Genomic DNA, 26,372 nt, shown 5'->3' with positions numbered 1-26,372 from the left:
GCAGGTGTTTTGAATTTTCCTTGGTATTTTCCTTTCCACAATTTCTCTAAGTTTGATCATTAGAAGAGTGACAGAGGGTTGTAGCCTGAATGAGTAAATTATATACTCTTGAAAATATTTCCTATGGGTTTTACAAATGTTCCACTGCAAATTCCTTAAGTGATAAGCTTTGGCTTTTCATTTTCAGACGATAAAGGCATCTGCATGTTATCAGTCTTACCATTCATGTCTCTCTCCCCCTTTTTTCTCTGTGTTCTTCTTCTTTTTCCTTTTCTTCCCTCTCTGTTTTCTGCCTCTGTCTTCTCTCTGTAGATTGAGGCACAGAAGCTGTGCTTTAGCTCAGACAACCTGGCCCCGCCCGCCTGCAATGATTCTCTTGGGTCCACCGGCTTCTCCACCCCCACCCCACCCCACCCCCCCATCCCATTCCCATATCGCCTCCTTCTCTGCACCTGCCAGGGGTGTGCAACAACACACTAGCAAGGAATCAATCTCAGTCTTCCCAGGCTCCCACACACACACACACACACAAAGATATACACATACCTAAATGCAGACAACACACAAACATGCACATACACACACTGACACACGCATACATACGAACACGCGCATACACAAACGTATAATATAAAGGTTTATATTATCTGAGCAGTAGACTGTATGACTCACATAAATCTGGTGTGCTTGGTGACCATGTTCGCATAATTAATGTAACAGATGAACCGTGTTCTAATATCTTTACCTCTTTTTTTTTGCACTTTGCTTTTATTTTTTAATGAAGGAAATCAGTCCTTGCCGTGAGGGCACACAAAGTCATACACACACTGCGGTGTCATGAAGGAATGCTGGGAAAACGGCCACCTGACCTGGCGTAAGCTCATCGGTCAAATGTCTCCGACTTTTCCCAAGACCTTATTGTAAGTAGAAAGCGGGAGGGATGGCCTTTTCCCCATCACTGCCTCAGACACCGTGGTGTAGTTACACAGACTGACTTACCTCCACTGTGAGCTTCGAAGCAGGATGGAGAGGGATGTGAATGGGGGGGGGGGGGGGGGGGGATGAGAATTCTGAGAAAGTGATTAATTCTGCTTGTGATGTATATTTGTAACTGAATGAAAAAAGTGAACTGGTCCCATGCCAATGCAGAAATGAAGGGATCTGTGTGGCCTCCTTGTACAGATAAAGGGACTGTCCTTAAAAAGACAAACAGACAGAAGGCCAATATTATCGTTTAGTGGCCTAGCAGACTCATAACCCTTTGAGGCTTAATATTTAAATTAATTAACTGTATTAACCTATTGCATTGGTTCTCTTGCCCAAGCTTTAGGGCTCAGCCTTTCTTTGAATGAATCAACTTATGGGAAAAATAGGCAAAATGATGTATGTGTGTGGGGAGCAGCAATGGGTACATAACTTCCATAAAGCTGAAGGGGGCTGCCTCATCTACAGTATCCTGCACATGTCTTGTTCCAGTAGTCAGACCTATGTACTCTTTGAATATCTGTAGCAAAGTGGTGAAACCTCTAGTCATTGATGTAACCCTGCAACTGTGGAAGGAGTAGGGTGGGACACCTTTGTATAACCTAAATGTGCCACAGTGTGTAAATGAACACTAATTATGGACTGTATGCAAGAACTTTCTCATCTGAAATTCACATGTATTAATATTAAAAAAACATTTTTTTGCATACACCACCTTGGCTGCCTCGAGGGGGGGAGAGAGAGAGAGAAAGAGAGGGAGGGGGAGAGAGAGAGAGAGAGAGAGAGAGAGGGTGCTTTGGTTGGCTGGGGGCAGAGAGAGGGAGGGAGGATGTGGGCCTAACTGGGGGAAGTAAAAATGAGCAGGCAGGGGAATACAGACAGGAGGAGAGGGGGAAAGAGGCTGTGGAAAACTACTGAGAGAGACTGAGGAACAGTAGAGCGAGAGCAAGAAAGAAACTGGCCTACCTAGCAACAGAGAGTATATCCGGCTGTGAAGCTGAAACAAGGTGGAGTGGCTGAGGAAGGGGTGGAGCCCAGGACTGTCTGATTAAACATGCGGGTGTGTGTGTGTGTGTGTGTGTGTGTGCGTGCCTGTGCATGTACACGTGAGCATGCGTGACTCCTGCTCTCTCCTGTTCCCACTGATTCTGACTGCTACTGTAGCTGCTGAGACCATATGGCATACTTTAGCTTGCTCTAAGTATAACGATGTGCACTTTAATCATATTTAAGTATACTAAAGTAAATGACAGTATATGCCAGCATGCTCTAAGTATATCGCTATATACACTTTAATTTGTAATATTTAAGTGTAGTAAAGTGTAAAAGAGTAACCTTAAAATACACTTCAGCATACTCTATTGTTTGCATACTTAACCCACCTTAATCACTCCAGATCAGCAGTTGACCCCATTATCACCATTATACAGAGTAGTGCTTATAATGCAGAGCTAGTGCCTGAAATCATCACAAAGAAGCACCTAATATATGACATATAGTATGTTATGATGAAGAGCTTTCCTTTTGTTGGGAGAATGTGTATCCCTGTTTACACAGAGTGGTATAATAGTAGTGGGCCCCTTGTCACCATGTCAGTGAAACAAAAGCTGGTGGACATGCTGAAAAATTGTTGCAACACAAATCTCAATTTTGTTTAGGTTTTAATGTTATGCATTTTTGTCTGTAAAGCAACATACAGTAAAGGTGATCATTTGTGACCGACAAAATAGAATCCAAACTGTTTCAGAGTAGTAAAGTATTCATTCATGCCTGCACAAAGTACATTAGGGACATTTAAAAACCTATTTAAACTATATGTTTTCATATATACTTTGACAGGGAAGGCTTTTAGATATCTGCAGTATGTCAAGTACAACATGAGTAGTTGCTGAATGTATGGTGTAGCTCTCCCTTGTGGTGGGTGTGCTCACTGCAGCAGTTACTTAGCTTTGTTCTCCTGGTGCTAAGTCTGTCTTTATGCTTGTCTCAGGCCATTTTCATTCTCATTTATCTTCCCTGATTTTTACTAATGACTTACACACTTCTTACTGACTTCACACAGTTGTATATAAATGTATGTCTTATTTATACACTATATCACAATGGAAAAAGAAACCTTTTTTGGGCCATATGTATGTTAAGTACAGCTGTAACATTCATTTTTAACTACTTCTGTACTCTTGAGAGTGTAGTGAAAATCAGTGTTTGCCTTTTTGAAAAAGGGCTGAAGTAAAAGAATGTTTTTAAAATAAAATGTATTAGAGAAACAAGGTAGATATACACTACAGTATATATGTGTAATGTATTTTTTTCCCCAGCCACTACAGGGTGGACATGTGAGTGAGGTTTCATTGTAGAGGCTAACAGACAGAGTGTTCTGTCTCTCTGCTTTGGCAACACACCACAGTCTGTTCCCCTCACACCCCATTTTAAATTAAATTTACATAGATATTAGTTCATAATATCAGTGTGCCATGTGAGAGTTGAGGACCCCTTGGACATTATGTGGCCAGATGGGTCAGGGGTTAGATTTGATGTATTTGTTATTTTACCCCCCCTCCCCCACGCACACACACACACACATGCACAGTAGCTCTCATGTGTCTGAGACGAACGCCCTTTCACAACCTCTGTCAGTTTGCCAGTGTTTATATAGAGGATCTCCTGTTATACAATGTGTTCCTGAAAAAGCAGTAAGGAGAATCCCTTTCATACCGTTGGTACTACAGCACGACAGTGCGTACACACACTTATAGAACAAATAAGAAGAGCATGTAGAAGACAATGGATTTGTAAGGTATATTCTGTCATGCAGGTTCTTTTTCTTTTGATGTGGAACCTTTATTGTCTGGCTTGAAAGAGATGTTCGTTATAGTTAATTGTTAACTAGTGATGTGCTATTACTCATGTAATAAAAGGGGAAAAGTGTGTTTGTGTAGTTCTTTACATTAACCGTAAGTTCTGTTAAGCTTATTTTGAGTCAAATAAACAAATATAGCACAATAAGATACCTATACAGTTAGTTATATTTAAATAAAATTATCAAGATATTGGAACACTTCACAATATAGACAAATATAGAAGTTATTGCTGCCCTCAGATATTGTAATATTTTTTAAATGCATGTTCTCATATTAACAGTATATTCTATTTCAGTTTATTCCGTTTCTGTAAGGGTGTGATTTACTCTCTATCCTGACAAGGTGACAAATAGACAGTTGGCCACCATGTGCATCAATATTCAGAACCTTTCAGTGGAGATCACTGTAATGCGTTAAGTCTGTCAGAATGGTTGTTTCCTTGATCTGTTCTCATTTTTGCCATTTGCCCTGGGCATGAATTTTTAGTTTGCCATGGCAAAACAACTTCATTGTAGACTGTTAATAATTAGGGATTAACCTTCAAGTTGAAGACCAGGTGAAGTCCCAGCTGTGGAACAAAATATGGATATGAAATATGTCTGAGCCACCCTCGGAAAGAGAATATAGCCGCGTTTCCACCAAAATTACCCGGAACTTTCAGTCCCAGGAACTACTTTACCAGGAACTAAAAGGTTCCTTCAGCCAATGGTTGTCTGCGTTTCCACCGGGGTCTAAAGTACCGCGAAGATTAGGCAAATTAGCCCACTGACGTTGTCGTCGGTCCATCTGTCATATGATTTCTTCTGTAACCCCATACTACCACTACTCCGCCTACATTATTTTCTAATAACCAGCCCGGAGGGGTTTATTCCACTTATATACAACGGGTTACCAACAATGACTATATATGGTTACTTTTGTATTTATTGATTTTCATACATCCTCTCAAACACATTCATTAACAGCAGAAAACATGCACACGTTGTAAACAATTTACTGTTTTATTACTTTCTCGTCGTCAATTCCATATAGGCTAATCGCAAAATGACAAGAATAGAACGAAAACTCGGACTTGCGTGAAAATGTAAATTAGTAGTGGTACAGCCACCGTTTGCTTTCCTTCGAAGTTACTGCTACCCGAGCAGCGAAGTGTGCCCTCCAGATGCGAACCATGCACCATAAATGAGTCCATAGTCTTCCTGGTCTTTTCGTGGAATTGAAAAATGGCAGTAAAATTGAGTAAAATTACGGCAGTCTGAAAAGCTAAAGGGAAGATTACTAGAATTAACCTGTTATTTTACCCGGATAAAAAGTGCGGAAGGTGATTTCCAGTTTGCTTGTACTGTATCACCAATGTTAATTATGCAGAACTACCGCATACCTCACATAACTGTATCAAACGTTTTGAGTCAATTACAACGGGCTAACAAAGAAAATCCGGAAGAAAATATTCAGCAACCGAATTAATCCGTTGAATGTTTTGGTAGCTACGTAATATGCTGTCCCAGCACGAATGCTTAGCATTTTATAAAACGAATACTAAAGCAAGAAAAGAACAGAAGAGCACACGTTATAATTCCAAGACGTTGACAGGCTATAACCAAAAGTAGGCTACTGCGCCGCATAATATACAAGTTTGATTTAAAGTTATTATGAAAATAAATTGGTTTGCCGCTGCATATTTTCAAACATGGCGGGTAATGGCGGAAAATAAATACAACACAAAATGCTACGAGTACTCGACCAATCAGAAATGTTCAGCGCTGCAAGCTCCACCCAAAAGGTTCCTGTACTTTCGGAAAGTACTACCCCGCGAGCAGGAACGTTTTGGGGGGTAAAACAAAGCCCCCAGAACTAAATTTAGACCCTAGTTCCTGCGGTGGAAACGCACTGAGTTCCTCAAAAGGTTCCTAGTTCCGGGGTATAGTTCCTGCGGTGGAAACGCGGCTTATGATCTCATTCTCACCTATTGTTGACCAAAGCTAGGTCTTCCCTCAATAACCAACAGCAGCAGTCTTCACCGCTTCTGCTTCTCATGGATTGGGTCTTAGTTTTCTTTGTCCTTCAGGACAAAAATAGCCCTGTGAAATTCCAGCTAAGTGTCAATCACTAATTATTTAGGACAGATTGTGAGCCGCATGCCATTTTAGACCACATCACAGGGTTTCTAGAAGATCTGTGACAACAGGTGACAGCCAGGAAAGGTATGCTACACTTTGCAGAAATAGATTATAAAACCATACGTTCCCTGTTTACAATGGGAGTTTATCTCTGACTTAATGTTGTGCTCTTTGAAGAGTGTGGAATTCTTTTTCAAAATTCAAAAGTCTGTGTTCTAGAACTCCATTGATTTAATTACCAGTAGTGGCAGTTTCATCCATGTTAGAATGTTCAGTTAAGAACAATCTAATCATGTATTTGTAATCTTGCACCAAAAAAGGTTAATTGAGAAAGCGTGGGCATTTTCTAATTATATGCTGCTTTCATTTTTAAGTTGCCTTCATCTCTCCAATGGAAGCATGGCCCTGAAACTGTTTGTCAGTTGGAGTCCAAACTTATTAATTGCCTGAATAATTACCTGTCCAAATTATTCATGCTGTGTCTTAAGGGTAGCTGACTGGCTTACTATAACTCAGTTCCCCTCCTTTCTTGTCATGCAGGACAATTGTTAGAGTGCTCAAACTTACAGTTTGGTCCCTGTCTTCGCCTTCATGGTGAGTTCATGAGTCATTGTTCTCTCCGACTGGCACCATCGTAGTTCACTGGTGACTGGGAGGAGTTCAGTTTGCACAGCAACATGAGATCTGCACAAGGTAGCACAGTGGTTAGCACTGTCACCGCACAGTAACGAGGTTCTGGGTTTAAGTCCCAGCCAGCCTAGATCCTCTCAGTGTAGAGTTTTCCTGTTCTCCCCATGTTCACGTGGATTTCCTCCCATAGCCAAAGCATGTAGCCCAGGGACTACAGATGAAAATCACTGCTTACCTGAGCAAAATGGTTGTAATGTGAAGCAAGAACTTTTAGGCAGACAGCAGACCTTGACCTATTTCCATGGACATCTATCTGTATTTGATGACAGCAGATGGATGGGTGTACGCAAATGGTAAGATTTATATGCATTAAAATGTCAAGAGGACAGTAAGCACTTCAATCCCCTTCCCCCAGAATCCCCCATTTTGTAGAATTTGTTTTGTTATTGTTTTCCAATATTATGGAAAATTCTTGTGCTTATGTGTTCTGTGTTTTGTAATGCTTTTCCCAATGTTTTTCGATTATTGCTAGTGGTAAGGTTAGTTGTAGGCTATTGGAAGTTTGTATTCAGTGCAATAGTTTCAGTAGTTTTAGCTGTAGCCTGCATTTTTAAAAGTTCCAATACCCTTACTCAGGTAAAACATGTATCTGAGCTAGAATGCTGTTGTGTTTATTAGATGATGTGAGCTCACTGACCTTGAGGTCGGAAAAGTTGGCACTCTAAGACTAGGCCTACCTCAGTTTCCCACCGTTCAAATCAATCTTTCGAAGCACAGCAATTTTATTTTATTTTATTTTTTTACATTTTCTTAAAATCCACATTTAATAAGAAAATGGTTATGTTCCATGAGTTGTGGCCTTCAGTTCAAAATAAATTATTTCTCAAATGTTTTTCAATAATGTATGCAATGAATGGTTGAGTAAAAGTTAATGTTTCTGCGTCATATTAAATAACTAAATATGTTGTAGCTAGCCCGTATTGAGGATTTCACTCGTGTACAGCTAGCTATATCCACACCTAACCTTAGCAAGCTAGCATTACAAGCACATTTATAAAGGACAGCAAATGGAGCTCTCTAGAATGTGGACAGCAGTGTGTGTATGTGAGCTTGACATTTCTCAAAAAAACAAATAAAACTTGCTCTTATTGATCACCGACCCGTATGTGGCTAGTATGATGTAGCTAGCATTAGCCAAGCGCACTAACCCATAAAATTAGATTTTTAACTTGTTCAGTAAAATGTTAAATGTGAAAGTGTTCCAGGTCAGAGGCACTGAAAATGTCTGTCAAATCTTCAAAAAAAGACAAAAATCCCTGTATAAGATGGAATTACATCATTAAAAGTTATATATTTTCTGAATTTCCATCAATTGTCATTGATTCCACTTTGCCACCATCGATGAGGCTAAGCAATCTGAGTGTACAGCTGTTTACAACAATGGTAGCAGAAGACATTTCCAATTCCACTGCTTTCAGCTAAGAACTGGAAGAAGAGGCTACAGTGGGCACATGATTGAAGAAAATGGATAATTGAAGAGCAGAAATATAGAATATAGCTGCTGCATTAAAAAAAATTAGAGCTAAGCAACTGATATGAAATTTGATAAGAAAGTCAGACCTACAAATTTAAGATTCAACACTGACTTTTTTTTTACATCCAGCTGATAAAGCTGGTTCCTGGATAGGGTAAACACAATAGGTTCACTCAAGTGTGATGTATTATTGGGAGTCAGCAAAGTGTTGCACACATAAAGGTGCTTGCTTGGGATTTGGGCAAAACAATTCAATAATAAATTACAAGTTGGCCGGCAGTACAAGGAAACTGATGTAGAACTGTGATCATATTGAAAATATATCACCATACCAAGGAAACAGGAGTGGAAAGTATTCAAATGAATATTCATTTTATTCTACATAATTACAGGAAGTAAAACGGGGGAAAATAAAGCACAGCACACAGCAGATTTTTTTAGAAAGGTCCATCTGAGAGCTTTACTCTTCATCATGCCCTTTCTGTGATGAGAAAGACAAAAAAGGGAAAGGAAACAATGGTACATATTTGCTGAGTGAGATTGTATGCTCTCCACTTGAACTGAGGAACACCTTCATCATGTGACACTTTTCAATGACTGCTAAGGAAGCGCAACAGTGAAAACTGAATTAGTGAAGAAATAGTCAAGCTGACAAAGCTGCTCCTATCACACTAGCACTAAAATAAACTTCCAAAATTTATGGTTCCTAATTTTTTGTATTCTTACCCAATGTAAAAAAAAAAAAAAACATTACCTACATGTGTGTAATTTTGAGAAATAGAAATTAGGGGATGACAAGTTAAGGGGTGCAAAGTGTTGAGCTAGCTATCATATGACTGGTCGAGAGCTGAATGAGTAAGTGGACAGAAGTGCAAGGTGAAGAATCTATTGCGGCCAGAGCACGCAAATGTAATTATTTTGGCATAAAACACCTACTATACTACGACAAACTGTAAGCCTTATAAGAGGAAAACACTTACTGTACCCTAGACTTGTGGTTAATACTTTAACATTATAAATATAAAAATATTACACACTGATATTGCACCATTACGCTGTACTGTATGTGCTTTCACAACTAGTGCATGTTACCAGCATATGCATATGCATATGCATAGAATTGAATTGTATCTGGACATTAATCTATCTGTTTCCTTAACTGGATAATTATCAGTGACATATGTAAGATAGTAAATTAATCTAGGCTGAAATTAAAGTTGACTGAACTTGACTGGCTGAAAGCTTAGCACACTTAGCACACAAAAACTTGCCGTTCTTCCCAGTAAGCAGTAGTGTTTTTCTTTGTTTTTCTTTGTTTTCCCCTTTGTTGTGCCTGTGCCTGTTGTGCCTGTGCCTGTTCGACTTGAATGCACAGATGCTCATTCTGCAGATATTTTGATGACCTTCAAAAGACTTTCACTGACCTTTGAGCCCACATCACGGGTCTTGGCCCGCAGCTTGTTGACCTGGGACTCTGCAATGTCGGCCCTCTCCTCTGCCTCGTCCAGCTCATGTTGCAGCTTGCGGAACTTGGTCAGATTAGAGTTGGCCTGTTCCTCCTGTGTCACACAAACACACAGCAAATCATTAAAGCCTGACATAAGAAACAAAGTTTTGTGATATAGCTGGTAATATAGGCCACAGTTACCTCCATGTTAAGAATATAGATTGATACTTACAGCCTCCTCTGAAGTTCTCTTGTAGGACTTGACCTTCAACTGCAGCTTATCCACCAGATCCTGCAGACGGGCCAAATTCTTACGGTCCTCTTCAGTCTGTATGTACACAAAGCCACACATTTATGACCGCACAGTAAATGTATGTGTGCTCGTATGAGATATTGAACCATATAATGCCACATAAAGGAAAATGAAATCACCTGGTAGGTGAGCTCCTTGATGCGTCTCTCATATTTACGAATTCCCTTTACAGCATCACTGCTCTTTCTCTGCTCTAATTCCACCTCAGTTTCTAGTTCCCTGACCTATTGAAACAAATTTCAATAAAGAGAACAAGAGAAAACTATTAAAATCCACTTAATCAATATTTGTATTATTTATAAATGCTGTAATATTTCTGCAAAGCATTGTTTGTGGAGAAAGTTATTATTATTAATATATTTGTTAAAAAAACTGACATGACATATTAAAAAAATAAAATGAATGACATTAAGGAATCTCACATTCACATTTTGGCACAGTGTTACATTAGACACCCACCCTGGCTTCCAGTTTCTGCACTTGCTTCTTGCCACCTTTCATGGCGATTTGCTCAGCTTCGTCCAGACGGTGCTGCAGGTCCTTGATAGTCTGCTCCATGTTCTTCTTCATGCGCTCCAGGTGAGCACTGGTGTCCTGCTCCTTCTTGAGCTCTTCTGCCATCATGGCAGCATCAGTAATGGCCTTCTTTGCTTTTTCTTCTGCATTTCTGCACTCCTGTACAGCCTCCTCCACCTCTGTCTGAAGCTGGGCTGTGTCACCTTCCAGCTTCTTCTTCTGGTTGAGCAGGCTGGTGTTCTATAGCAATAAAGAGGTTGCAGATACTGGAGCTGAACACACTTTCACAGTTAATGAAAGCACCCCAAGGAGAGGTGGTACTTTGCTACCTTACCTGTGAGTGCAGCAGCTGCACTCTCTCACTGACATCCAGCAGCTCTTGTTCAGCCAGTTTCCGGCCTCTTTCTGTCTGCTCCAGCATGGCCCTCAGCTCCTCCAGCTCTGCCTGCAGGAGATTGTTGCGTCTCTCCACAATGGCAATGTTTTCTTTCAGATCATCATTGGCACGAAGGGCTTCATCCAGCTGCAACTGAGCATCCTAAATGAGATGGGAAGGAAGAATATTATTATTTTAGTGTGTGGGTTTCAATTCCTTCTACTGTTTGTGTGAAAATGAATTAATTGCATTGAAATGCAGAAAGATCTGATTTACCTTCATGTGTGCATGGAGGCCTTTGAGCTGCTTCTGAGCCTCAGCGGCCTGTCTGTTGGCCTGGCTGAGTTGGATCTCCATCTCATTGAGATCTCCCTCCATCTTCTTCTTCAGCCTGAGGGCCTCATTTCTACTGCGGGTCTCTGCTTCCAAGGAGCTTTGCAGAGTATCCACCATTCTTTGCTGGTTCCTCTTGGCCTGCTCCATCTCTTCATCCTTTTCAGCGAGCTTGCGCTCAATATCAGCTTTCACCTGGTTAAACTCCAGCTGGGCTCTCAGGATTTTGCCTTCTTCATGCTCTAGAGTAGCCTATAGGAAACCAAAATTATCAATAAACTGCCTTTACACTACAATCTACACACAGCACATTCAGCCTTGACCCTGGACCACTCCATAGAATAATAGTATATAATTAATTCAGTGCTGTCCATACTCACTTCAGCTTCCTCTAAAGCAGACTGAATCTCTGCCTTCTCCTGTTCCAGCTGCTTACGGATCTTCTCCAGCTCATGGATGCTCTTGCCCCCCTCACCAAGTTGCTCAGTGAGATCAGAGATTTCCTCTGAGGTAATAAGATGTTCAGACTTTTAGCAACAGTACCAGTCAATTCCAATTCATGTATGACTTAGATGTTCACTTTACGTGACTTAAAAGTAGAGGGCTAACCTTGCAGATTCTTGTTCTCTCTCTTTGTTGTTTCCAGATGATCCAAGGACTCCTCATAGGAGTTCTTCAGCTTGAAGAGCTCAGTGCTCAGAGATCTGGCCTCCTTCTGGGAACTTTCTAACTCACTCTGTGACTCCTCATATTTCTGCTTCCACTCTGCCAGGACCTGAGTTGATTGTAAAAGTGAAGTTATTTACCTCAAGCTCTTCAGAAATCTAAAGACATAATTGTAAGTAAATGTCATTCTCATTACCTTGTCAAAGTTTCTTTGCTTTTTATCCAGAGCTGCAGCAGCTGCATTGGATCTCTCCACATCCACCATGAGATCTTCAATCTCATTTTGCAGCCTGTGTTTGGTCTTCTCTAGGGAGGAACACTTAGCATTTACAGCTTCCACAGCCTCTTCTGCTTCCTGCAGTCTCTGAGCCAGTTTCTTCCTGGAATGAAGAGGTGGTTAATTCAACATGGTTGATATAGTTGGTGTGATACGGGTAACACTTGACTGACATATAATTCTTTGGCAATAGTAGCTTCATGATTCATCTTAGAGAATGACACAAACTAAAGGTTTATGCTTTATATCAAAGGAATGGCTTATAGAACATTTTAATAGTTGCAATTTCCAATATACAATATTTTCAAATGAAAACATAACAAGGTCAAGAAGGTGATATTTTTATTTTCTAATTCCTTACTTTGCCTCCTCCAGTTCTTCAGTCCTCTGGATGGCATCAGTCTCATATTTAGTTCTCCACTGAGCCACCTCAGCATTGGCTTTGGAGAGACTGCGCTGCAGCTCACCCTTTGCTTCCTGCTCTTCCTCATACTGCTCCCTCAGCAGGTCAGAGTCATGGCGAGCAGACTGCACCGCATGGGCCAGTGCATTTTTTGCCTGAGAGAGAGTGATGGAGCACACGACAGAAATGATTATGGATAAACAGCCTTGGTACTTTCAATTAATTACAAAGTGACACTGTCAATGCATTACCTTGACTTCTTCCTCTAGCTGTCGTTTGAGGTCCTCAATCTGTTGGGTGTAGGACTGCTTGCTTCTGGTCAGCTGAGAAACTAGAGACTCCTTCTCCTCCAGGAGTCTTGAAAGCTCACCTAGAATGTCACAGAGAATTCAGTATCATCCTCTTGTTTATTTATGCAAGTTTTCTGGAAATGTATTCAAAGTGAACATATGTACCATTTTCAGTCTGGAGCTTTGCTCTCTGCATAGTGAAGTCATTGATCGTGCGCTGGCCCTCTTCTGCCTTTGCACGGTATTCATTCATCTGGTCCTCCAGAGTTCGGCACATTTTTTCTAAATTAGTCTGGAATACAGATTTAAATTTGACTGTCAGGCTACAAAACCTTTTTCATTTACAAAAGTGAGTTGTATTGATGACTATAAAATATAATCTGGACAATGCTGTGTGTATATTGTCTCCCAGAACACATTTGCTTGCACTCTTTGCTGAAAATTCTATCTGCCATTTACCTTTGCCTTAATGATCTGCTCCATATTGGAGACCACATCGTCCAGCTCTAGTCTGAGCTCACTCTTCTCCTTCTCCAGCTTCTGCTTCACTCTCTGCAGGTTGTCGATCTGCTCTCCAAGGTCAGCCACACTATCAGCTTGCTTCTTCCTCAGTGTAGCTGCTGTGGACTCATGCTGCAGTGTGGCCTCTTCAAGGTCTCTGCGCAATTTTTGGAACTCAGCCTCCCTCTTCTTGTTCATCTCAATCTGGGCAGCAGTGGCCCCACCTGCCTCCTCCAGTCTCTCACTGATCTCCTCCAGCTCTCTAGACAAGTCTGCCCTCTGTTTCTCCACCTTGGCACGGGCAGCTCTCTCAGCCTCCAGCTCCTCCTCCAGCTCCTCAATTCGGGCCTAGTAAAAGAGCAAACCAATGCGTTCATATTAAAATCACATGCAGCAAGACATAATAAAGCATAGATCATTACAAACTCAATACAAACTGGAAGAATTAGTGTGTTTATATTGTATTTCATGTCTGGTAGTAGGTTGAACAATTTAGTAGATTTACATCAGTGACATAACTTCCAGTTTTGAGCTTTTAGCAAGGCAACAGTTGTATGTTTTAGGAATTCTACACATGCAAAATCATTTTCTTTTTTAACTGCACACAAAATGGAGCACAGTGTCTGGAAATTCTCATACAGACATATAACTACTCAAACTGTGACTGTGAAGTTTATTGAAGGTTTAATACCTGCAGCTCCTTCAGCTTCTTTTGTAGCTGAGCACCCATTGTTTGTTCATCTTCAATTTTGCTGGTTAGCTGACTCATTTCAAAGTCCTTCCTGTGGAAGGGAATGTATGTTTGATTAATCAGTACGACAATAAAGAATGGGTTTATTTCTAAAAAGAATGGTCTTACTTCTTCAGCTTCTCCTCCAGCTGCTGTTTGTCATTCTCCAGGTCCATTACATTCTCCTGAGTCAGCTTCAGGTCTCCTTCCAGCTTCCTCTTGGCTCTCTCAAGATCCATTCGGATCTTCTTCTCCTGTTCCAGGGATCCTTCAAGCTGGAAATTGGATAAATCATGAGATTTTTCTGCAACTATTTACAAGGACTGTGTTGAGACATGTTTCAGCATTTTAGTTTTTACACACCTGTGTTACAGTTATATATCCAAATGATTGTAAATGTATTTCCATTCTGTAGGTTTCACTGTCATACATGTTGACTGTACTAGAAAAGTAAGGACATGAACTTTGTTCATAAGTTATTGTCTTTTCTTCTAAGAAATAATTGTATCCCTGTTACTTACATCATCCACTTGTTGCTCCAACTTGGCTTTGGCCTTTGTCAGAGTGTTGACTTTGTCTTCCTCACTCTGCAGGTCATCCAGGGTTTGCTGGTGAGCCTCCTGTAGAGCCTTCTTCTCCTTGGTCAGCTTGGCAATTATTTCATCCAGAGCCGCCATTTCCTCAGTCAGGTTTTTCACCTGTAAACACAAAGAGAGTCAGTAAACTACCATACAAAGTCAGTGTTTGTGAGTGTTAAAGACTAGAAGTCAGGTGAACCCTGACCTTGTTCTCAGTGGCATGCTTCTCCTTCTCCACTTTAGCCAGAGTGAGCTCCAGATCATCAATGTCTTTCTTGAGTTCAGAACACTCATCTTCCAGCTTCCTCTTCTTGGCAGTAAGTTCTGAGTTCATCTCCTCCTCATCATCCAGTCTCTCTGTCAGCTCTTTGAGTTTGGCCTCCTGCTGAATCTTGTTCTTTATCAATCCTTCACATCTCTCCTCAGCATCTGAGAGGTTATCCTGCTCCTGTTATAGCACACATTTTGCAGTAAAAATGTTATGACTAGCACACTGCAAATCATCGTCATGTATATTTGCAAAGATAAAGCAATGAAAGAAAAATTATCATTGACCCTGTGACGACATACATTTTGTCAACAGACATGTAACTGTGAACTCACAGTCTGAACTTGAAGCTGCAGGTCATTCTTCTCTTGGAGAAGAGAGACCATCTTCTCCTCAAGCTCCTTTCTCCGTGCTTCAGACTTGGCGTAGGCTTCTTTCAGCTTCAGGAACTCCTCTTTCATGTTGGCCATCTCCTTCTCAGATTCTGCACTCTTTAGCAGAGGCTTGATCTTAAAGTAGAGTTTCATCCAGGGCCAGTTTTTCACACCCATGAAGGCACGCACATTCCATTGGATCACAAGCAAAGAGTCCCTGTTAATACAAAATGAGAGTTAATTTGTGGCATTGATGTATAAAAGTTTTCTGCAAGTTCAGTCATAAGAGTCAGTACCTGCGCTCAACAATCTTCTGGAACTCAATTCTTGCAAGAATACCACGAGACCTTGCCTGGATCCCAGTTAAAATGAGAGCTAAACGGTCATCTCTCATCTCCTCCAGCTGACCCAGTAGACCAGCTTTGAAGAACACCTGATACAGATTTAAAAATGACATCGTTTTTGCCTTCAAAAAACTGCATGTAAAACTGACCAGAATCATGAGACGTATGAATTCTTACTTTGGTGTGTCCAAATCTATATTGCTGGTGATCAACATCTAAAGATCCCAGCAGTTTCTCTGATCCCTTCTTGTTGTCTATAAACTGTCCCTCTGGAATAGCAGCAGGGTTCAGGATACGGTATCTACATAAGGACAGATTGTTAAATGATCAGGCTGGGTATCTGTTTAGAAGATATATAATATAATAAATACAATATAAGATTTACCTCTGTTTGAAGTCAGCATACAGGATCCTGTTGGGAAAGCCCTTTCTGCAGATCCTGATGCCTTCCAGCACACCATTACAGCGCAGCTGGTGCATGACCAGAGGGTTCTCCATGGCCCCAGGAGTCTTGGTCTCATTGGGGATGATGCAGCGGACAAAGTGAGGGTGAGTGGATCTCAAATTGGTCATTAGCTTATTCAGATTCTCCTGTAGAAAAATAAATAAAATTATCAGCCATATGTTTTGCATGCATATGGACTGAATACTCACACCCTAGGCTATAACATATTTTCATTAAAAGATATAGAAGTGTAGGGAAGCCCCTTCATACCCACCCTATGGAGAGCAGATACAGTCTGGAAGGAAGACCCTTTTTTCTTTGTTCCCTTGCCTTTGGTATCTGGTGAATATAAAATAAATAATACAAAACAAACTTGTATGAAACAGGCGATGTCTAACTTGTTACATTTAATTAAAATAATCAAAATGAAAATTTAAGTAAATAATTGAAAAGTATGTCTAACTTAAAACAGGAAGCAGTTAATCTGGCAGGAAAGTTGTTACCTGCATCAGCACTAGCATAGTTTGCAAATAGGTTTCCTAGTATCTTGAGAGTAGACTTCTGGAATAGCCCCACAACGGTCTCATTCAGGGGGTCTTTGTTCTTGACCAGCCAGTTGCAGATGTTGTAGTCCACAGTACCAGCATAATGAACCAGGGCAAAATGGGCCTCTGGTTTCCCCTTGACAATCCTGGGCTTCTGGAAGTTGTTGGATTTTCCCAGATGGTTGTCATAGAGCTTAGCTTTGAATGTTGCGTCACTGGCCTTAGGGAACATGCACTCCTCTTCAAGGATGGACATGATGCCCATAGGCTGATGTGGAGGGAAACTATGTTATCATAAAAGCACTATAGTTTGCAGACTATTGGTATTTCTATTGCAATTTTGCCTTTACAATTTACTTCTAAGGATGTGTCATTTCCCCCCCAAAAAATTTATTTGGCAGATAATCAGCTATTATCTATGTAACGACTTGCTCATGAGATGCCTCTGACTACCCTAGGTGTGAATGTGTTTAATATCTCTGACCCACCTTCTCAATCAGGTCAATGCAAGCCTGTAAATCCATCCCAAAGTCAATGAACTCCCACTCAATTCCCTCCTTCTTGTACTCCTCCTGCTCCAGCACGAACATGTGGTGGTTGAAAAACTGTTGCAGCTTCTCATTGGTGAAGTTGATGCACATCTGCTCAAAGGTGTTGAACTGCAATAGAGAAATATATTTTGGATTAATACCCTCATATGAACATCTTTTCAGGTTTAGTACAAAAATATCATTAGAAAATATAGCTGTTAACAAATCCTAGAAACTCACATCAAAGATCTCAAAACCAGCAATGTCCAGGACACCTATGAAATACTGGCGAGGCTGCTTGGTGTCCAGTGATTGGTTGATTCTCACCACCATCCAGAGGAACATTTTCTCATACACTGACTTTGACAGAGCACCAACGGAGTAGGATACCTGTGAAAATAAAGATGGATACCATTTTAAGATAAGTCTGAAGATAAGGCTTAAAATGTCAGCCCTGTTGTGGGATTCTGTGGAATTGTGAGGATACAAGTAAAATACAACATACACCATCAAATCTAAATTACTGCCCACTTGTCTCACCTGCTGGACATTTTGTCCCTTGGTTACCCACTCGTTTCCTACTTTGACCCTTGGATGACAGAGACCCTTGATGAGGTCAGCAGAGTTCAGGCCCATTAGATAAGCAACCTTATCAGCATCTAAGAGAGTAAAGGAAAACTCCTGTCAAAACAGTGAGTCCGACCACTTCTACATTCAATGATACAGGCATATTGTATATATTATCTCAACAAAAGTGTTGCCAACATACAAATATGCCAAGTTATTCAAGGCTACAAAGTGCTGTCTATAAGTCTTAAAACTTGCTAAATCTAGGTCTGCCATTAAAAGCTCTGATACCAAAAGGCTGAGTTACAACAAACAAAATTGCCTATCTTAGCTCACCCAAATAAACAAGCTCTATTACTAAGCAATACTACCCAATATTATCATTTTACATTTTGAAATAAATTATATTATTTTACTTGGCCAGAAAGTAAGTGACAGCAGGTACTATTAGCACCTAGCTAGCTTCAATTAAACTCAGTCAAAATGCCAAAAGCAAAACTGTCTGAAGTGTGGCTGTTTTTCCCCCCCCCAAAAGGATTCAAAAAAAGGGGCTTGCTTTTGCAATAAAAGACATTCTGTAATGTCATCGTTTGCTCTTTATTTGAAAGAAGGAAGAGTACCACTTCAGGGCAAGAACTGTTTGTCCATTTTACCTGTGTATCCGAGGATCTTGCAATTGGCTACTTTGATCAGACTACTTTGATCAGATGTTCTTATTGACAGAAGATTTAACTAATTGTCCAAGGAAAAAAATTATAGATTGTGGGACTAGAGCATTTGTGATGATGAAATTGGCAGGAAAAGTTTGGGGCAAAATAACCCAAGTTTGCGGCATCATTGTGAAGATATGTGAAGTTGTTTCTGAATTCTGTGTGTTTACATGAGGACAGAAGGTACAGAAGTTAATGTTCTAAGGGCTGAAGGTCTGGGGTTATTGTGGTTATTTCTGTTTGAAACCGTGAAAAATACCAAACTATAGGTGCTGTATAGGTATGAGGCATGCCCCACCAAGCCGCAACTTGGTGGATGGCATACCTGCCTTCCCAATTGTATACTGTGCTTTCAGTATAGATCAGGAGGGCCAGGCATAAGACTCACCCTCAGTGCCATCAGCTTCTGCCTGCTCCTCACGCTGCTTCTGCTTGAACCTCATGTTGCCATAGTGCATGATGGCCCCAGTCAGCTTGTAAATGCCATTCTTCTCCTCCTGGGTGAAGCCCAGCACATCAAAGGCATCCTACAGGAGAGAGAAGAGAGAGACAAAAGGCAACTCTGTTGCAGTGGGTTACATCATTATCATCTAATATTAACCATGATAATTCACTCACGTCTGTGGCCACAAGCTCTTCAGCATCATCAATGGAAGCTACGGTCGTCTCTCCTTGGGAGATGAAGGCGTAGTCATAGGGGTTGTTGGTGATGAGCATCATTTCTAATAAAAAATAAATATAGTTGACATTCATTTCTTCCTTGCAAATACAATTGTAGTATATATTTAGTGCAATGCAGGCACCAGTGCTCACCCAGCAGCTCTGGTTTCTTTTGGGACAAGATCTGGTAGAAGATGTGATAGTCTCTCTCAGCCTTGAGCTGGAAAGTCACACGAGACTTCTCCAGAAGGTCTGCACAAAACAGTCGCAATTAAAATTTTGCATGTTTTAGAATCTTATACAGACTTTTTAAAAGATAAAGTGAATATATATTTGTGCATTTACTTACATGTCTCAATATCAGCAGAAGCTAATTTCCCACTGGCCGCGAAGTGGATTCGAATGAACTTGCCCTGATAATCAATTAAAAAATATATCAATGCTGTTGCATCTTATTATGGTAGTTTTTTGCTCAAGTTTAGTCTGTTGTGGCAGCAGAGACTCACAAATCTTGAGGAGTTGTCATTTCTGATGGTCTTGGCATTACCAAAGGCTTCCAAAGCTGGGTTGGCCTGGATGATTTGATCCTCCAGAGTGCCCTGAGAATGAGTTGTGCAAACATTTATTATAAACAAATATTTTAATTGTAAGTACACCTACAATCAGTGTTGTGGTTATTTCTTTAATTATAGAAACTGTGGAGTGCAATCTGCGAGTTGTTCACAATGCTTCTGTCCACATATGCATCCATTCTGCAGCTGATAGGATTTAACAGACTGAGTGGTGTGTAGGTTGACATATGTGGATAACAATATTTGGTTGATAGACGCATATGTTTATGGGCTTTCCTAGAAAATGTATTTTAGCCACAAGTTACCAATAATGCTGCTCTTTGTAATGATATATTTGTAAGATCCAATTTCCAAATAATTTCTTATTTACACATACACAAGAAATTAATATCAATATGATAATTTTACTGTGTACTATAGCATGCATAATGTGATTTTAAAAATTCAATACTAATTTTCTAACTTATTTATTAATTAATTTTTGTACCAGGGCACACTGACCTTTTTCTCAGAAGTTGTATCTTTCTTCCCTCCTCCAGCAGCAATGCTGGCAAAGTACTGGATGACTCTTTTGGTGTTCACAGTCTTCCCAGCACCAGATTCACCTCTAATGATTACATACAAATGATACCCACAAGACTTAAATAGGTTGCATCTTTCTGCACATACGCACACGCACACACACACACACACACACACACACACACACATAGTATATGTATGTATATAAAGTACATAATCATCTCACTCACTTAAGCTGAAAACAAGAACTTGCTATTGTGTCACAGCCAGGATCTTAGGCTGCTCACTCCCAATTACAAATATGTACTTGCATTTAACATGCTATTTAAACATGCTAATATCTAGTTCAAGAAGCAAAGAACTGCATTCAGACAAGACTGGACAAGCGACCCAGATCCATAACAAGTAACAGGATAGGAATCTTACGTGATCAGGATGGATTGGTTTTCTCTGTCTGTGAAGAGATTGTTTGCAGAATTAGGAACAGGTTTTTAATTAGGCTATTGCCCCCATAACAGAGAAATGATTAGACCATACCTGATAACATGTACTGATAGGCATTGTCAGAGATGGAGAAAATATGAGGAGGAGCTTCTGTCCTCTTCTTTCCTCTGTAAGCTGCAACTACACTAGGATCATACACTGGCAGCCACTTGTAAGGGTTGATAGTTACACAGAACAGCCCTGAGTAGGTCTGAAAGAAAGAAGCATACGTCAACAGGACATTTTCTTACCCTACTTCTGTGTAAATGAATGGGAGTGTGGCAGGTCTGTACTCACATAGATCATCCAGGCTGCATAACGCTCTTTGAGGTTAAACAGAACAGCGGGCTCATGCAGGAAGGTGAACATGGCCATGTCTTCAATTTTATCAAACTTTGGTGGGTTCTGAGGATGGACGTCCACCTCCTTCACTGTTACGGTCTGAGAAACAAATTATCTACATTATACATTATCCACATTTCCTGAGAATCCAACTCACAAGTTCAACAGGTATCATGTGCACTCTATCGGAGAGAAATATACTCTTCTGAAGTTGTTGAACACTGGATGTTGTACTGTTTATGCCTGCTAGGTACCTTGTCACTTGGGGCTTGCGTGCATGTTTTATAATAATACTATTTTTTGTTTATATAGCACCTTTCAAGCATAGAGCACAAAGTGCTTTCCAAAGCAGATAAAAAATAAGGTTTAATGTTGTACAATATTTTATGCTAAACAGCAAAATTTTCTGTCACTACAGAGAGCTTTCAGGCAGTAAGTAAATCTGGACATGCTCAGACATGGAGTTACACAACATACAAACTGGTACTGTATTGTTAACATGTATTCGTAACTCAACCTTTGTGAACCTCAAGACATTAAGTGGTCACATGTCCCAGCCCCACCTACCTTCCCATCCGAAGTAGTGGCGGTGACTTTGTCTCCGTCACGGCTGGAGATGGTAGCCTTGATAAACTCCTCCACGGGGTCGGGCACAAAGCACTCCTTCTTCATGTCGAAGATGCGAGTCTGCGCCTCCAGACGTTCTTTGTCTGACTTGCGGAGGTACGAGGCAGCAACCCCAAACTCCGCCATCTGTGCATCACCCATCTTTCAATCTGTCAAACACATATATCTGTATTGAGATGATTGTGCAGTGTATTATACATAACCAAGCATCCTATGTCAGTAAGACTTTGTAATATGCCCCGAAATCACTGCTGTTGCAGTGAAACTGGAGAATGTTGAAACCATTACAATAAATCTCAGGCTGTAACACATTTTTTACTTGACATTTTCTTTAACATTATTTTCAACTCCTACCAGATTTGGATTTTCCCAGTGGAGAGGACAGGCTTGATCTCTTGACCTTCTTGAATCTATAAAAACAAAGAGCACACAAAAACATTGACATGAAAAATGAATCTTATTTTTAAACCTACTGTCAGTTCACAAGACTGTCCACATAAACTGTAATGTATTTTGCAGAATAAAAATCAATGCCTAAATGTATTATCATTTCAGCTGTATTAATGTTGCCATATGTTAGCCTCAATGCTGCAGCTGAGATTGTGCCTCAGATAATTCTTTGCTTCTTAAACTGTATAATGGCACTTGTACCTCGTTACACTTACCTTAGTGCACTAAGCTGACTGCCTGTATTGGATCTGTTTATAAAGACAGTAACTCTCCCCAATGTGGAGATGGCATTTCAGGAATCAGAAATGCCACTGTCTTTATTTGGGAATGGCAGATGGTCCATCAAAGGAAATGGACACCTTTGTCTTCCTAGTCATTTCAATAATGCACACTGGTTTTCTGTCTTGGTGCAGTTGTTATTCTTGTATTTGTCCTTTGCCTCAGAAATTGATTTTCCATTCAATACATTTGTCTTCCCTCGAAGTGGAACATATTATGTGTGAATGAGTTTGTATTTATACTTGCTATTTTATAAAGAACAAAATGTGTACAATATAGCATTTAAGAATAACCAGAGCCAGAACACCAGAATACGTTTTTTGGAATGGTGTATGGAGAAGTTGACACTTCAGACAGGCAGTGACTGTGGAAATGCAGCATTTTCAAAGGTAATGAGAAAAATGTAATTTATTTTCAACTGTTTGATAGAGTAGATAACCATTGATAGTGCAGCCAATTCAACTTCACTGATTTTTTTAAAATGAATATGTTTAAAGATAAAGCAATCTTTAAACAATCTTTAAAGATAAAGCAATCTAACTTAAAAAATAATCATTTGTCCTTCAAAATTGTATTTGAATACAGGAAGCATAATATAATGTACAGAATGAGTAATATACTGTACACTGTGTGTAATACATTGTCATACAATAAAATTTCACTTTTTTTCTGGCCACTTGAGCACTACATTCTTGCATTTGAACTTGCATGTATATCTTTCTCCTTTATGTAGCATAGTGTGATATATGTGTGAAAATTAAATGTATACTCCCCAGTGCATATGGGAAATAGAAAAAAGAATAGGGTTTTGTGTATGAGTGGTCAATAAGTTATTCTGGGAATTTTTTTAAATGTAAAAGAGAAATCATGTTTCGTTTTTTTGTTTCATGCACATCCCATAAAAAGTCTGTGGGTTTTTCATATTGCTCGGTGCCTTACATTTAAAAGTAGAAGAGTTTGTGTTGAAATCAGAAAAATAAGTGTTCAAAAGTAGAAATATAAACTCACTGAAAGACAGTAAAATGCAAGGGTTGACATAAGCTGTCCCTCTCTCTAAATGAAAGGACAACAATGGTCTCACCAGCTGTTTGCCTCCAGCCAGTGAAAACTACCCTTAGCCCCATCTTGTTGACACGGCATTGTTTCCTTCCCTTTATCCTTGAAGTCAAAGATAACCCTGTGAAATTCCTGGTGAGTGCCTCTCACTGATTGAGAAGGACAGCTTGTGAGGCTCTGTGAGGTCTAGACCCCAGTCATTTCACTAGCATATTATCACTACAACAGGCCATCTGCTTGCAAAGGTCTGAATGCACATAAAGACTTTAGTCAGAGGTATATTTCCACACCGCAAGGTTTTTGAAGCATCAAGGACTTATATTACATAGCCAATTAAGGTAAACAATTCAGTCCCAACCATCAGTTAATGATAGCTTCAGTGTTCTCTTTTGATGTATGACAGTGCACCAGAATTATGACAGATACCTTTAAAATTCGACACTATTATTTAAATGCTTATAATGACTGTGAAAGAAATGGGCTGAAGTATTCAAAGTTTCATTGGCCATTTTAATTATAAAACACATGTCCATTTGTCTGTAAACTTTATGATTAGCCACCAGTTGTCTTTGTGTCCTGGTAACTATAAATTGTAACTCTAAATTTTTATGTTTTTACGACATCTGGTCTGAGATATTGTTCAACAGCCGAGGTTGGTAAATTGATCTTTGAATTATTAACTTTGCAAATATGGGCCTATAAATGTTTGACATTGAAACAGTTTCTGTTCAGACACCATTGGAAAAATATGTTCAATTAGCACGACCCAGCTGGCAAAGTTTTAAAATACTTAGTCAAACTAAGGTGAAGTGCTCTCAAATCATATAGTATTCTTAGCTCAGTGTCAACATTATCCGAATGTTGATACTGCGCCACAGAATATGCATGTGCTTTGGCTGAGAATTTGTGAGGACAGTTGGCATACTTTGTAAGTATGACAGTTGGTACACTTTGGAAGAAATTAGTCTTTGATGAAGCCATAGACAATAAGATCTGTGGATGGTTGTGAGTAACCGTGTCATTATATATTTGAAAAGAGCTTTGTTGAGTTTTTCGAATGAAAATAGTGTCTTCCCCGTGGAAGTCCATTGTATCTGGGTGAGCTTCAGTGAATATTTAGAACACTTAGTAAAATGTCTGGATGGATAGTTATAACTCTGGGTAAACAGACACATAGCTTGGTGAACTGTCCCTTTAAGACCAACACAGGTCTAAGAAATTGTGAAATGATTTAGCTGTGATAATGCCTTTGTTAATGAGCATTTAACATGAGAAGGAGAGCTGCTAAGGAATGTTAATACACAGGGCAAAAAGTCATATAGGAGACAGGGCTTTAAGTGGAGGTCAAGAAAGCTGAAAGATTTCTAGCATCGTAACCCAGTAGTGTGAAGTTGTTAGTAGTTGATGACGCCTTAAATGATCTGTTGGTGCACTGAACCTTTCAATGACCAGCAGAGAACCATAATTATTTACAGCTCTGCTACGTTCCTTTCTTGGCTTTTCTGTGACACTTAAAACAGTCCCATTCCCAGCTGTCCAGGTTCCTCCACTGTTCAACACTTTGCTGTTGGGTAATCTGCCAGCTTAATGCAAGGGTACTTGACTTTGCACTTGGCAGATGCTGAAACCTGATCCATCTCTGTCTTTCCCTGGCTGGAGCCTATTATTAGACTTATTTTCCATCTTGCTTGATTGAAAGGAAACAATATGTTTCTCATCTTCTCATTGACCTATCTTTTTATGCCCAATGTCTGTTGTCTTTCCCAAGCTTGATATATTCTTAAGAGGTATCAGTGTAATATAGGAAGAATACAGAAAAAACACTGTAGTTAACCAACAAACCAGCTATTCTGCATAGTTAGGTTGTGGTCCACTCCTTAACACGTGTCTCTCAATGTCAATTGTTTGTTTCCACAGGAGGGTCCAGCACTCTATTTAGTGGCTATGTCCAGTTCTTGTTACCCTGTGGCAATGAACACCTGTCTGTTTCTCTGGAGAGTCCAGGCTGAGGGTGAGTGTAATGTGAGAAGTAAGTGAGGTGTGTGAAGATTGAGACTAAAGGACACGTTGAGTCCCTGGTTAGTATCCAGCATCTCTCCCCTCCGCTCTGTGGCTCCTGCTGGCTCACACAGGCTCTGCCACTGCAGGAAGACACCCTGAGGCCTGAAGGTGACCTGCTCTAGGGGACACTGCTTAGCTCCAGATCATTGCAGCAGGAGAGACGGGGAGGTAAGGACTCACTCAGCATACACTCTCATTAAACACTGGCCTGTTGTTTGTACTAATCAGTCATTGCATAAATGCTATCCAGGTATGTCCTATTTTATTTTTCTTACTGGTTACAAAATACACAGGAATTTGTCAAGATATGCATGGCATGTTTTTTTAGTATCTCTTTTAGTATCATACAACATTGTTTCAATAATTTGACAATGAATTGTTTTTTAAGGGATAAAACACTGCCATTAAGATGTGCTGTAGTTACATATAAATAACTGCACTTCAACTGTGTGACTGCATTTCAGGATCACAAATCTTTCAGCAAAAGGCATGCTTTTCTTAATAGATTCAGTTTAAAAAATGTAATGGAAATTCCATTGGAAGGTCGTAGACTGCAGGATTGTTAAATGCATGATTATGATCCTTTGATCATGGGTTATACTGCATTTCAGTTTTATTGTACATCAACAGAGCTGCAGTAACACTTATATTAGATTCATTTCAGACAGGTAAGTTACATCATGTTAAGGGGGCAGTTCACTCAAAAATAAAATGATTTTTAATTAAACAAGTTTTCTAGATATCCCCTGCAGCTCATCCTGATACAACAGACCTCAACGGGGCCAACATTTGTGGCAGTCAAGGCACCAAAACTTTATATTTGAAAAACTCAACAGGAGAAAATGTGAATGATGCATCAGGAGGTGGAAGGGTAGCATATTAATGACAAACATGAATCTATCCAAAGGGTGCTTATATCTATGGAGAGACAGAAATACCACACAGTTAAAATAAGAACATAAGAACAGTACAGAAGAA

At 40.0% G+C, this 26,372-nt stretch overlaps 2 protein-coding genes across 12 annotated transcripts in view; one reads left to right on the top strand and one right to left on the bottom strand.

Annotated features, from left to right (window-relative positions):
- LOC135261008 (microtubule-associated protein 4-like) overlaps nucleotides 1-3,912 on the top strand; it is a 41,790-nt gene extending 37,878 nt beyond the window's left edge. For all 10 annotated transcript variants that reach the window (XM_064346832.1, XM_064346833.1, XM_064346830.1 and 7 more), the window contains one exon: nucleotides 313-3,912. In XM_064346832.1, the coding sequence (XP_064202902.1) occupies nucleotides 313-317 (5 nt within the window). In that variant the 3' untranslated portion in view covers nucleotides 318-3,912. The remainder of the gene's footprint in view (nucleotides 1-312) is intronic.
- Nucleotides 3,913-8,484: 4,572 nt separating this feature from the next.
- Nucleotides 8,485-22,006, bottom strand: LOC135261005 (myosin-7-like). 2 transcript variants are annotated; one of them, XM_064346824.1, is made up of 38 exons: nucleotides 21,903-22,006; nucleotides 21,489-21,697; nucleotides 20,877-21,020; nucleotides 20,634-20,790; nucleotides 20,523-20,550; nucleotides 20,076-20,181; nucleotides 19,509-19,601; nucleotides 19,352-19,415; nucleotides 19,156-19,254; nucleotides 18,961-19,064; nucleotides 18,731-18,869; nucleotides 17,606-17,724; nucleotides 17,306-17,455; nucleotides 17,024-17,194; nucleotides 16,487-16,803; nucleotides 16,265-16,325; nucleotides 15,931-16,136; nucleotides 15,723-15,846; nucleotides 15,498-15,634; nucleotides 15,163-15,418; nucleotides 14,765-15,007; nucleotides 14,503-14,679; nucleotides 14,111-14,256; nucleotides 13,943-14,033; nucleotides 13,210-13,599; nucleotides 12,916-13,042; nucleotides 12,712-12,830; nucleotides 12,419-12,615; nucleotides 11,977-12,160; nucleotides 11,724-11,889; nucleotides 11,495-11,619; nucleotides 11,058-11,366; nucleotides 10,740-10,943; nucleotides 10,349-10,645; nucleotides 10,009-10,113; nucleotides 9,809-9,904; nucleotides 9,554-9,688; nucleotides 8,485-8,610 (listed from the first exon to the last, which is right to left on the bottom strand). In XM_064346824.1, exons 2-38 carry the CDS (start codon nucleotides 21,687-21,689, stop codon nucleotides 8,590-8,592), a joined length of 5,808 nt encoding a protein of 1,935 aa, XP_064202894.1. In that variant the 5' UTR covers nucleotides 21,690-21,697; nucleotides 21,903-22,006; the 3' UTR covers nucleotides 8,485-8,589. The 2 variants fall into 2 exon arrangements, with proteins under 2 accessions (XP_064202894.1, XP_064202895.1); XM_064346825.1 differs by having other exon boundaries at nucleotides 16,265-16,329; nucleotides 16,494-16,803.
- Between the last annotated feature and the right edge of the window lie 4,366 nt (nucleotides 22,007-26,372).

This window comes from Anguilla rostrata, chromosome 8, assembly GCF_018555375.3.
Source record: "Anguilla rostrata isolate EN2019 chromosome 8, ASM1855537v3, whole genome shotgun sequence".
NCBI lineage: Eukaryota > Metazoa > Chordata > Actinopteri > Anguilliformes > Anguillidae > Anguilla > Anguilla rostrata.
Note: the sequence above shows the minus strand (reverse complement) of the source record. Positions and strands in the feature narration are given on the sequence as shown.

Excerpts from the sequence above, each read along its gene's own strand:
- LOC135261005 (XM_064346824.1), bottom strand. The coding sequence starts at position 21,689 with ATGGGTGATGCACAGATGGCGGAGTTTGGGGTTGCTGCCTCGTACCTC. Across the intron at positions 20,791-20,876 it reads ATGCAGCCTGGATGATCTAT|ACCTACTCAGGGCTGTTCTG; the intron begins GTGAGTACAGAC and ends TCTTTCTTTCAG. Across the intron at positions 12,161-12,418 it reads GAAGAACTGGAGGAGGCAAA|GAAGAAACTGGCTCAGAGAC; the intron begins GTAAGGAATTAG and ends TCTTCATTCCAG.